We start from the raw sequence: 13,163 nt of genomic DNA on the forward strand, positions 1-13,163 counted from the left end.
ACTGTCTGAGGCCATAAGAAGATCATTTGTAACCTTCACAAATGCTGTTTCTGTACTATGATGAATTCTAAAACCTGACTGAAACTCTTCAAATAGACCATTCCTCTGCAGATGATCAGTTAGCTGTTTTACAACTACCCTTTCAAGAATTTTTGAGAGAAAAGGAAGGTTGGAGATTGGCCTATAATTAGCTAAGATAGCTGGGTCAAGTGATGGCTTTTTAAGTAATGGTTTAATTACTGCCACCTTAAAAGCCTGTGGTACATAGCCAACTAATAAAGATAGATTGATCATATTTAAGATCGAAGCATTAATTAATGGTAGGGCTTCCTTGAGCAGCCTGGTAGGAATGGGGTCTAATATACATGTTGATGGTTTGGAGGAAGTAACTAATGAAAATAACTCAGAACAATCGGAGTGAAAGAGTCTAAACAAATACCGGCATCACTGAAAGCAGCTAAAGATAACGATACGTCTTTGGGATGGTTATGAGTAATTTTTTCTCTAATAGTTAAAATTTTATTAGCAAAGAAAGTCATGAAGTCATTACTAGTTAAAGTTAAAGGAATACTTGGCTCAATAGAGCTCTGACTCTTTGTCAGCCTGGCTACAGTGCTGAAAAGAAACCTGGGGTTGTTCTTATTTTCTTCAATTAGTGATGAGTAGTAAGATGTCCTAGCTTTACGGAGGGCTTTTTTATAGAGCAACAGACTCTTTTTCCAGGCTAAGTGAAGATCTTCTAAATTAGTGAGATGCCATTTCCTCTCCAACTTACGGGTTATCTGCTTTAAGCTGCGAGTTTGTGAGTTATACCACGGAGTCAGGCACTTCTGATTTAAAGCTCTCTTTTTCAGAGGAGCTACAGCATCCAAAGTTGTCTTCAATGAGGATGTAAAACTATTGACGAGATACTCTATCTCCCTTACAGAGGTTAGGTAGCTACTCTGCACTGTGTTGGTATATGGCATTAGAGAACATAAAGAAGGAATCATATCCTTAAACCTAGTTACAGCGCTTTCTGAAAGACTTCTAGTGTAATGAAACTTATTCCCCACTGCTGGGTAGTCCATCAGAGTAAATGTAAATGTTATTAAGAAATTATCAGACAGAAGGGAGTTTTCAGGGAATACTGTTAAGTCTTCAATTTCCATACCATAAGTCAGAACAAGATCTAAGATATGATTAAAGTGGTGGGTGGACTCATTTACATTTGAGCAAAGCCAATTGAGTCTAATAATAGATTAAATGCAGTGTTGAGGCTGTCATTCTCAGCATCTGTGTGGATGTTAAAATCGCCCACTATAATTATCTTATCTGAGCTAAGCACTAAGTCAGACAAAAGGTCTGAAAATTCAGAGAAACTCACAGTAACGACCAGGTGGACGATAGATAATAACAAATAAAACTGGTTTTTGGGACTTCCAATTTGGATGGACAAGACTAAGAGTCAAGCTTTCAAATGAATTAAAGCTCTGTCTGGGTTTTTGATTAATTAATAAGCTGGAATGGAAGATTGCTGCTAATCCTCCGCCTCGGCCCGTGCTACGAGCGTTCTGGCAGTTAGTGTGACTCGGGGGTGTTGACTCATTTAAACTAACATATTCATCCTGCTGTAACCAGGTTTCTGTAAGGCAGAATAAATCAATATGTTGATCAATTATTATATAATTTACTAACAGGGACTTAGAAGAGAGAGACAATGTTTAATAGACCACATTTAACTGTTTTAGTCTGTGGTGCAGTTGAAGGTGCTATATAATTTTTTCTTTTTGAATTTTTATGCTTAAATAGATTTTTGCTGGTTATTGGTGGTCTGGGAGCAGGCACCGTCTCTATGGGGATGGGGTAATGAGGGGATGGCAGGGGGAGAGAAGCTGCAGAGAGGTGTGTAAGACTACAAAAACTACAACTCTGCTTCCTGGTCCCAACCCTGGATAGTCACGGTTTGGAGGATTTAAGAAAATTGGCCAGATTTCTAGAAATGAGAGCTGCTCCAACCAAAGTGGGATGGATGCCGTCTCTCCTAACAAGACCAGGTTTTCCCCAGAAGCTTTGCCAATTATCTATGAAGCCCACCTCATTTTTTGGACACCACTCAGACAGCCAGCAATATGACCAACAAATGAAATGATTATGGCCTGCAGCTTTCCTAATAATCATATTACTTATTTTCTTTCTGTTTCCCATTTAAAGATATAAACAATCAATGGCATTCACTACAGACACCACATCTATAAAATCAACGGCTAACAACCATGTTTAGTTACCGTGCGATTATTAACTCCTCCATATTTGGAGGAGTTAATAATGGCCCCATCATGGTCCCCAAAAAGTGGAATTGTTTAGTGTTCGGGTAATATAAGATGATGAAAATGTAGAATTTGAAGATCTCTTCTTCTGTTTATTATGAAATGCTCAGCAGTAAATACTTAAAAGCAATGATGAACTCAGTGGCCACCAGACCAAATCTTTGGAAGACACTAGACCAAGGCCTTGGTGGCTGAAAAACCTAACCTTTGTGGCCATAAGACCTAGACTGTGGAGGCCACTAACCCTATGTCACCAAACATAAGCTTTAGCAACCACCATATCTAAGGTTTGGCAGTCACCAGATGTAAATTTTTAGACCACCGGACGGAAGCTTGAAGAGAGAGATAAGCATGAGAGACAGAGCCGTCAAGGAGGCTTCTTTCATAGGATGTTACTGAGACTGTTTTATGTTGTCAGCATATACAAGTTTAAAAAAAAGTGTTTCCCAAAAATACCTTTGAGTACTAAAATTTGGATTTTCTTCTTTTTTCTTCAGCCATAAACGAAAGTAAATCGCAGGAGTTTCCTCCACAAAACTGTGTTCTCAAACTAGAGAGAAGGTGACGTCATTATGGACATTTTTGGAGGCGCTCCCCGAGTTCTGGGCTACCCACGACCTGTGGTGGCACAATGTGGCACAGACACCACACTGAAGTGCCAAATTGGTGGGGACCCACGTCCTGATGTTGTCTGGGAGCGTAAAAACGTCCAGATCTTGTCTGAGGGACGCTATAAGCTGTCTGAGGAAGGAAAGGCATACTTGCTGACCATTAGTGGCGTGAACCCGCAGGATGCCGGGCAGTACATCTGCAAGGCCAGAAATAGCATCGGTGAAACCTACGCGGCAGCTTCCCTCAAAGTAGAAGGGGAATCCCAAAAGGAAGTGGGCCAAAGGCAACTAGAGGTCATTGGTGTGAAGCCACAGATGCTGGAGAATGGAGAACATGAAGGTCATATGAACGGCTACTGCAAAGTGCCAGAGAATGAAATGCTGAATCCAAACAGTGAAAACAGGGAAGAAAAACAACTTGAACTAAACATGGATGTGAAGTGTAATGGCAAGGAAAAACGAGACGAAGTTGACCTCACATCAGACGATAAACCGCGGTTCCTCATCAAACCCCTCTCACTGCGCGTGGACCGAGGTGAAGACGCCACGTTCTCCTGCAAAATCTGGGGAGTGCCGCTGCCTGAGGTGGTGTGGGAAAAAGATAGCAAGAAGCTAAATGATATCTTCGAGAGTGCCCACTTCAGCGTGAGCAGTCAAGATGGCGGCTGGTTCCAGCTCAAGATCTTCCACACGCGCATGCCCGACAAAGGAGTCTACACATGTAAGGCTGTAAACTGTCATGGCGAAGCCTTGGCTGGTGCCGTGCTCGTGGTTGAACCAGTCCCAGAGCGAGGAGAGAGTAAAATTTCATCAAATGGTTTTGCTAACAGCCAACGGTCGCCGAAGCACCGCAGCGGAAGGTTACGTTTGTCAAGGACCGTAGACAATCCTCCTGTGAACGCATCCAATGCTAAGAAATTTGCAGTGGCGGAGGGAAAACACGCCAAGTTTCGTTGTTTTGTAACAGGGAAGCCAAAGCCAGAGATCATCTGGAAGAAAGATGGCGTGGCACTTGAACCTGGAAGGCGGCATCTCATATTTGAGGACCGAGAGGGCTACTACACGCTAAAGGTTCTGTACTGTAAGGTGCAGGACACTGGACTTTATGTGTGCGCAGCGTCAAACGCACTTGGAAACACCCTCAGTGCCGTTCACCTGTCCGTCAAAGGTAGGAGATAACTGTATGCTTATACCAATGAGCTAACATTTTAGCAGTGTTCAAACGATTGCCAAAAAATTGGGTGGAATGATTAATTTTATTGTGGGAAGAATAGTCATTTTAGTATTTCTAAGGATCCCAATTTGTTGGTTTGTTTTTGCTTCTGTTAGCATAGCAAAATGGGCCATCTTCTATGACCTTCCTGTCTAACTTGAAATTGTGTTTATAGTTTTTTTTAAAGTCCTGGCAGTGATATTTTGTTTACACATTGTCTATGTCACCAGGATTACTCAAATACTTACAGTACTATTGCCATGAAGCCCAGTGTGTTGGTGTAACATAATCACTCAAGTAAAATCTCATCTTGTCTTATATGCGGTAAAAATCTTAAGTAAAAGAGTCTTTCTTGAAGACATCTTGTCTGAAACAAAACAAGCTTTTTTTTTTTTTAACTCACAACCGCTGTGTTGTTTGTAAAACATGTAACACTTTCTAACAGAAAAAATAAAGCCCAAAATGAGTTTTGAAAGCTAATTTTAAGACATTATGTGTAGGATTTAGTGTCATCTAGTGGTGAAGGTGCAGATTGCATAATACCTTTGACGTTCACAGTGTTGTTCCCATTCATGTTTTTGCTTTTTTGGCAATGGGGATTCATGCACTCTTGCGTTCTTTAATGATAACCAACATGTATGATACTCTTCTTTCACAAAAACGAGGGTTCTTAAACTCCGAGGGTTCTTAAACTCCGAGGGTTCTTAAACTCTACTAGTCAGCACAAGCAATGAGCAGCCAGTTTGTAGGTTAGCAACCTCTGGTCCCTCTTATTTTTACTTGAGTGTCCCACCAAAGCTACAAAATGCAAAAGGTGAAGAAAGTGTGTCTCTTTTGGGCAGCTGTTTCAGCATGTTGCTTCAAACATGGCGTCCTCCGTGAGGGGGCCCACTCCCATGTCAATATGAAGGGTTTATTTTAAACTCATGAAAACACATTGATTAATTGTTGCAGGAAATTTAACACTAATGAATAAAAGGGTGTGAATGCAATAATCCATTAAACCCATAAACGCCTCTAAATCCTACATATTGTAGCTTTAACAAGTGAATTTTCACTCACTCTGCAATTAAAAAAACATGAAAACAAACCGCTTTTAAACATGTAGCAAGTTAAAAATAAATAAAACTGCCAATGAACAAGTGAAAATTAATGAGGTGTCTAAGAGAAAATCATGGGGGGGTGGCTGGATGACCCACTCCAATTTTGATGAAATTTTCACAATATACCCTTCAAGTAGATTGATTAGGAGTGCAAAGTTAGTTTTTCCTTCAGACAAAATTTTACTTGAATTTTGGTCAGTCCAAAATTTGATGTCAAAATGGCCTCAGATTGTGTTATATTTAAATATAGTAAAAATGGCCAACTTTGACATATCAGTTCTCAATTTTTGATGGGTAGATAGAAAAACTGAGTGTGATTTCTTCAAAAAACCTTCAAAAACCACTGTTCGTTCTGTGGCATATTTCCTTATATTTCTGTAATTGACACTTTTTGAATCCTATAGGTGAGCACTTTCAGGGCCAAATCTGGGTGAGCGGAAAATATGACATTTCTCATAAATCTAAATTTTCCTGCTTATTTCAGCAAATAAGATGTGCTTTCCTACGTTTTCCAGCAGGCAGAATCGGTTTATATAGTTATGTTGGTGATTAGAGGTCCAGGTCATTGATAAAGGTCAAGATCATTCTCAAATTTTACAATTTTTCACCTATCTTTTGTGCTTAACAGGACATTTTAGCACTTGAAATGATAAAATTTAGTTTGTCTAGACAGTAAATAGGGAATTTGACATTCCCTCAGAAAAGGTCACTTTGCTAATTTACACTTCAATATGCCACACTACAGACACTAAAAACATTTAGAAAAATATATTTCCTAAATTCTGGTACACAGGGAACAGCAATACAGGCGTTGAGAATTGAGAACATTCACTTTCAGAATCGTCTTTTTTTACTATATATTTCAAAGTAGAGACGGCAAGCATGGCCAAAAGTGGATCATTTTCAAAATTTTCTAAAGTTGTTCAGAACGTTTTATGAAGTGAAAAAAAAATGTTATGGGTCCACGTTTTTATGATTGTTCTTCACTTATGGAAAGTTTCATGGAAATCAGTGATGGTCATCCAGCCAACGTCTCTTTTTCTGCATGATTTTCTCTGAGACAGCTCATTAACGTGTTAAAATAACATCTTTAAATTAGCTGGAAAAAAATACACTTTGCTTTATTTTACTAGCAAAGTGTTACATATTTTACAAGCAGACATTTTCCAGATACTTTGTTTACAGTATTTTTCATCGACTGAAGAATCTTATGGTGAGTTAAAATAAATAAAATAAAATAAATAAATGAATAAAAATAAAACAAAACCTTGTTTTTGTCTCAGATATGACTTAAAACAAGTTTTGAACCCTCTTTTCATTTAAGATTTTTAAGATGCATTATCTAAAAACAAATATCTTATGGAAAAATGACTTGTAAAGTTTTTTTTCTCTTATATTAAGTGTAGATTTGATATTTTGAGTTGATATTAGACAAATAAGAATGGTAAGGTTTGGCATTTTTGCAGTGCACAACTGGATTTTTTTTTTTTTTGGTAATTGGTGTGCATACAAAATCAACACTTTTTAAAGTGGGTAATTATTTGCTGCTAATACCTTTGCAATGTGGAGAGCATTCTTTTACATGCTTTTTATAGACACTCTTGTGTGCTGCCAGCTAGCACCATTCGTGTCAGATTAACTCCGAGCCAACATACCAAACCTTAGTGTGCACTTGTAGCACTGCAGCATGGATGCACTTTATTTTAAAATCAAACATGGAACAAAAAAAAAAAAAACCTGTTGGTTTTAGAGTAGATTAATTACTCTAGAAACATTCCTTCAGCTTGTCAGTTACTATTACTAGGGGAGCTACGATCACTACCTCTGCATCCCCCCCCCCAGGACTAAACCAAACCAACTGTTTTAGGTTCCTTAGATGACCCCAAAACACAATCAGGATGTTGCCAAAAATAAAAACTGGCCTCAAGCCAGTTATCCAAGATGGCCACCAAAATAGGGTTTTTTCACTAAAACACATTTACATGACATATAAACAACTTAAATATCACAGAGATTCAATGGGAAGACCATTTCAGGTCACAGGAAACTCCTTTGTGCCTACACTAAATTCATTCATGGGTTTAAGGTTCAACATGGTGTCCAAAATGGCAGCCAATAGACCTTTATCATTAAAATACATAGCAGGAACAAACAATAGACTTAATAATTACAGAAATCATTTGTGTTTTAGTGAAAAACCCTATTTTGGCAGCCATCTTGGACGCCATCTTGGATAACTGGCTTGAGCCCAGTTTTTATTTTTGGGAACATCCTGATTGTGTTTTGGGGTCATCTAAGGAACCTAAAAAAGTTGGTTTTGTTTAGTCCGGAGGGGTTGGGTGCAAAGGTAGTGGCCGTAGCTCACCTAGTATATCAACATGTTGACAGTCATTCATTCAAGCTGAAAAAGCTTTTGAATGTCTCCAAATACTATGCATCATTCCACATTTTGCTTCTCCTTAAAGTTCATTGTTCAATAAACCCACAACAAAAAAAAAATCCAATCTATTTCAGAAATAGTGTTTCAATATTACATGCTACAAATACAATCACCTGAAGTCTGTTTTTAAAACAGTAGGGAGTCAGTATTTGCTAGCACTGTTAGCTAGCTAACATGGAGTGGAGTTTTAATTTTGCCTAGTAACAGAGATTTTTACTTCTATGCTGCAACACATCTATGCTGCTTTGACCTGAAGCAAAGAAGAAAATTATTGGTAATGAAATGGCACATTTTCTTTTTGGCATGCTAAATGGCCAACTTGTAGCGGGTTGTTGTCTGTGCTTGAATTTCAATGTTTATATACATTATATATATATATATATATATATATATATATATATATATATATATATATATATATATATATATATATATATATATATATATATATATATATATATATATATATATATATATATAGGAAACAGATTCATTTTAGCATACAGGGAAAGGTTTTCAATAATATACAGTATATTAGTTCTCTGGGAGAAACAAGATGCCTTGATATCAGGCTAGTGTCCAGTCCCTCTTTTTTTAATCTAAAAGGAGGGTCTGGATCCAAACACCTGAAGAAGTTAAATCAGCATCTTGGTCTAACCCTGACAATTGTCTGGGCACTGATTGGATGAGAGCTCATAGTTCATCATCGCGACATAGTCATTGCATAGGCAGGGTGTCATTGGAGAAAAATCATTTTGGCAGTTAGTTAACAAAGACTCCATCACCAACTCCCATAAGAGTTAAAACAAAAATAACTCCAATGCTTACAGCTTTTGTTGAAGCTTTTGTCACGCAACCACAGCATCACCATTTCTGGTGTTCAAATATATAAACAGATCTATCCAGATGCACTCTGTAATTCCATGGTTTCAATCAGAGTACCCAACATTTTACCAGGTTCTGGGACAATCTGGTGATGTAACCAAAATAAGCTATGAAAGTGAACAATGGCTTCAACTGCGTTGTTCAAAATCAATCAATCAATCAATTTTTTTTATATAGCGCCAAATCACAACAAACAGTTGCCCCAAGGCGCTTTATATTGTAAGGCAAGGCCATACAATAATTATGTAAAACCCCAATGGTCAAAACGACCCCCTGTGAGCAAGCACTTGGCTACAGTGGGAAGGAAAAACTCCCTTTTAACAGGAAGAAACCTCCAGCAGAACCAGGCTCAGGGAGGGGCAGTCTTCTGCTGGGACTGGTTGGGGCTGAGGGAGAGAACCAGGAAAAAGACATGCTGTGGAGGGGAGCAGAGATCGATCACTAATGATTAAATGCAGAGTGGTGCATACAGAGCAAAAAGAGAAAGAAACAGTGCATCATGGGAACCCCCCAGCAGTCTACGTCTATAGCAGCATAACTAAGGGATGGTTCAGGGTCACCTGATCCAGCCCTAACTATAAGCTTTAGCAAAAAGGAAAGTTTTAAGCCTAATCTTAAAAGTAGAGAGGGTGTCTGTCTCCCTGATCTGAATTGGGAGCTGGTTCCACAGGAGAGGAGCCTGAAAGCTGAAGGCTCTGCCTCCCATTCTACTCTTACAAACCCTAGGAACTACAAGTAAGCCTGCAGTCTGAGAGCGAAGCGCTCTATTGGGGTGATATGGTACTACGAGGTCCCTAAGATAAGATGGGACCTGATTATTCAAAACCTTATAAGTAAGAAGAAGAATTTTAAATTCTATTCTAGAATTAACAGGAAGCCAATGAAGAGAGGCCAATATAGGTGAGATATGCTCTCTCCTTCTAGTCCCCGTCAGTACTCTAGCTGCAGCATTTTGAATTAACTGAAGGCTTTTTAGGGAACTTTTAGGACAACCTGATAATAATGAATTACAATAGTCCAGCCTAGAGGAAATAAATGCATGAATTAGTTTGTCAGCATCACTCTGAGACAAGACCTTTCTGATTTTAGAGATATTGCGTAAATGCAAAAAAGCAGTCCTACATATTTGTTTAATATGCGCTTTGAATGACATATCCTGATCAAAAATGACTCCAAGATTTCTCACAGTATTACTAGAGGTCAGGGTAATGCCATCCAGAGTAAGGATCTGGTTAGACACCATGTTTCTAAGATTTGTGGGGCCAAGTACAATAACTTCAGTTTTATCTGAGTTTAAAAGCAGGAAATTAGAGGTCATCCATGTCTTTATGTCTGTAAGACAATCCTGCAGTTTAGCTAATTGGTGTGTGTCCTCTGGCTTCATGGATAGATAAAGCTGGGTATCATCTGCGTAACAATGAAAATTTAAGCAATACCGTCTAATAATACTGCCTAAGGGAAGCATATATAAAGTGAATAAAATTGGTCCTAGCACAGAACCTTGTGGAACTCCATAATTAACTTTAGTCTGTGAAGAAGATTCCCCATTTACATGAACAAATTGTAATCTATTAGACAAATATGATTCAAACCACCGCAGCGCAGTGCCTTTAATACCTATGGCATGCTCTAATCTCTGTAATAAAATTTTATGGTCAACAGTATCAAAAGCAGCACTGAGGTCTAACAGAACAAGCACAGAGATGAGTCCACTGTCCAAGGCCATAAGAAGATCATTTGTAACCTTCACTAATGCTGTTTCTGTACTATGATGAATTCTAAAACCTGACTGAAACTCTTCAAATAGACCATTCCTCTGCAGATGATCAGTTAGCTGTTTTACAACTACCCTTTCAAGAATTTTTGAGAGAAAAGGAAGGTTGGAGATTGGCCTATAATTAGCTAAGATAGCTGGGTCAAGTGATGGCTTTTTAAGTAATGGTTTAATTACTGCCACCTTAAAAGCCTGTGGTACATAGCCAACTAACAAAGATAGATTGATCATATTTAAGATCGAAGCATTAAATAATGGTAGGGCTTCCTTGAGCAGCCTGGTAGGAATGGGGTCTAATAAACATGTTGATGGTTTGGATGAAGTAACTAATGAAAATAACTCAGACAGAACAATCGGAGAGAAAGAGTCTAACCAAATACCGGCATCACTGAAAGCAGCCAAAGATAACGATACGTCTTTGGGATGGTTATGAGTAATTTTTTCTCTAATAGTTAAAATTTTATTAGCAAAGAAAGTCATGAAGTCATTACTAGTTAAAGTTAATGGAATACTCAGCTCAATAGAGCTCTGACTCTTTGTCAGCCTGGCTACAGTGCTGAAAAGAAACCTGGGGTTGTTCTTATTTTCTTCAATTAGTGATGAGTAGAAAGATGTCCTAGCTTTACGGAGGGCTTTTTTATAGAGCAACAGACTCTTTTTCCAGGCTAAGTGAAGATCTTCTAAATTAGTGAGACACCATTTCCTCTCCAACTTACGGGTTATCTGCTTTAAGCTACGAGTTTGTGAGTTATACCACGGAGTCAGACACTTCTGATTTAAAGCTCTCTTTTTCAGAGGAGCTACAGCATCCAAAGTTGTCTTCAATGAGGATGTAAAACTATTGACGAGATACTCTATCTCCCTTACAGAGTTTAGGTAGCTACTCTGCACTGTGTTGTTATATGGCATTAGAGAACATAAAGAAGGAATCATATCCTTAAACCTAGTTACAGCGCTTTCTGAAAGACTTCTAGTGTAATGAAACTTATTCCCTACTGCTGGGTAGTCCATCAGAGTAAATGTAAATGTTATTAAGAAATGATCAGACAGAAGGGAGTTTTCAGGGAATACTGATAAGTCTTCTATTTCCATACCATAAGTCAGAACAAGATCTAAGATATGATTAAAGTGGTGGGTGGACTCATTTACTTTTTGAGCAAAGCCAATAGAGTCTAATAATAGATTAAATGCAGTGTTGAGGCTGTCATTCTCAGCATCTGTGTGGATGTTAAATCGCCCACTATAATTATCTTATCTGAGCTAAGCACTAAGTCAGACAAAAGGTCTGAAAATTCACAGAGAAACTCACAGTAACGACCAGGTGGACGATAGATAATAACAAATAAAACTGGTTTTTGGGACTTCCAATTTGGATGGACAAGACTAAGAGACAAGCTTTCAAATGAATTAAAGCTCTGTCTGGGTTTTGATTAATTAATAAGCTGGAATGGAAGATTGCTGCTAATCCTCCGCCCCGGCCCGTGCTACGAGCATTCTGACAGTTAGTGTGACTCGGGGGTGTTGACTCATTTAAACTAACATATTCATCCTGCTGTAACCAGGTTTCTGTTAGGCAGAATAAATCAATATGTTGATCAATTATTATATCATTTACCAACAGGGACTTAGAAGAGAGAGACCTAATGTTTAATAGACCACATTTAACTGTTTTAGTCTGTGGTGCAGTTGAAGGTGCTATATTATTTTTTCTTTTTGAATTTTTATGATTAAATAGATTTTTGCTGGTTATTGGTAGTCTGGGAGCAGGCACTGTCTCTACGGGGATGGGGTAATGAGGGGATGGCAGGGGGAGAGAAGGTGCAGAGAGGTGTGTAAGACTACAACTCTGCTTCCTGGTCCCAACCCTGGATAGTCACGGTTTGGAGGATTTAAGAAAATTGGCCAGATTTCTAGAAATGAGAGCTGCTCCATCCAAAGTGGGATGGATGCCGTCTCTCCTAACAAGACCAGGTTTTCCCCAGAAGCTTTGCCAATTATCTATGAAGCCCACCTCATTTTTTGGACACCACTCAGACAGCCAGCAATTCAAGAACATGCGGCTAAACATGTCACTCCTGGTCTGATTGGGGAGGGGCCCAGAGAAAACTACAGAGTCCGACATTGTTTTTGCAAAGTTACACACCGATTTAATGTTAATTTGTGAGTGATTCTGCTCATATCGTCATTCTTGCCAACTTCTTAGTGACCTTCTAGAAATGGTCAGTGACATGTCTTTGGATTAACTGTTTTTCAATAAAAAAAAAAACCATGCACATTGTGTTCTTCAGGTCCACCTGTGCGGTTCAGGCGTCCTTTAAAAGACTTGGAAGTGAAGGAGCGGGACGTTGCCATCCTGGAGTGTGAGGTGCCCAATGACTCGGTCACAGCATCCTGGTACCTGGAGGATCAAAGGCTGATGCCAAGCAGTAAATACTGGATGGAGCAGAAAGGAACCAGGCGAACGCTTACCATCCATGACGTTGTGACAGACGATGACGGAGTCTACCTCTGTGAAATGCCTGATGGTGGGAAGAGTATCGCAGAGCTGTCAGTTAAAGGTGTGCTGCACTGAAAATGGAGAAAACGATTTAGCTAAAGTATCAGTTTCAGAAATGGGGAAAATTCTGGCTTTTATGATGATCCAATTTGACACTTGTTGAAATATGTACCCCAAAGCTGCAAATAATTAATTATAATTTCCTTGATTTAGTCATGGAGCCACTTTAGGCCAGTGCTAGAGCTGCTTTAATACTATGCTAGAGTCAATTTAACCCTATGCTAGGACTACTTTAACCTTATGCTTGAGCTACTTTAACCCTATGCATGTT

The 13,163-nt window shown here is 38.8% G+C and overlaps 1 protein-coding gene across 1 annotated transcript in view; it reads left to right on the top strand.

Moving 5' to 3' along the window:
* Positions 1-2,839: 2,839 nt before the first annotated feature.
* obsl1a (obscurin like cytoskeletal adaptor 1a) overlaps positions 2,840-13,163 on the top strand; it is a 45,424-nt gene continuing 35,100 nt past the window's right edge. Inside the window, exons 1-2 of the mRNA XM_034178165.1 lie at positions 2,840-4,088; positions 12,624-12,893. Of these exons, the coding sequence (XP_034034056.1) occupies positions 2,882-4,088; positions 12,624-12,893 (1,477 nt within the window). The 5' untranslated portion in view covers positions 2,840-2,881. The remainder of the gene's footprint in view (positions 4,089-12,623; positions 12,894-13,163) is intronic.

The sequence above is a fragment of the Thalassophryne amazonica genome, chromosome 1 (assembly GCF_902500255.1).
Source record: "Thalassophryne amazonica chromosome 1, fThaAma1.1, whole genome shotgun sequence".
Lineage (NCBI taxonomy): Eukaryota > Metazoa > Chordata > Actinopteri > Batrachoidiformes > Batrachoididae > Thalassophryne > Thalassophryne amazonica.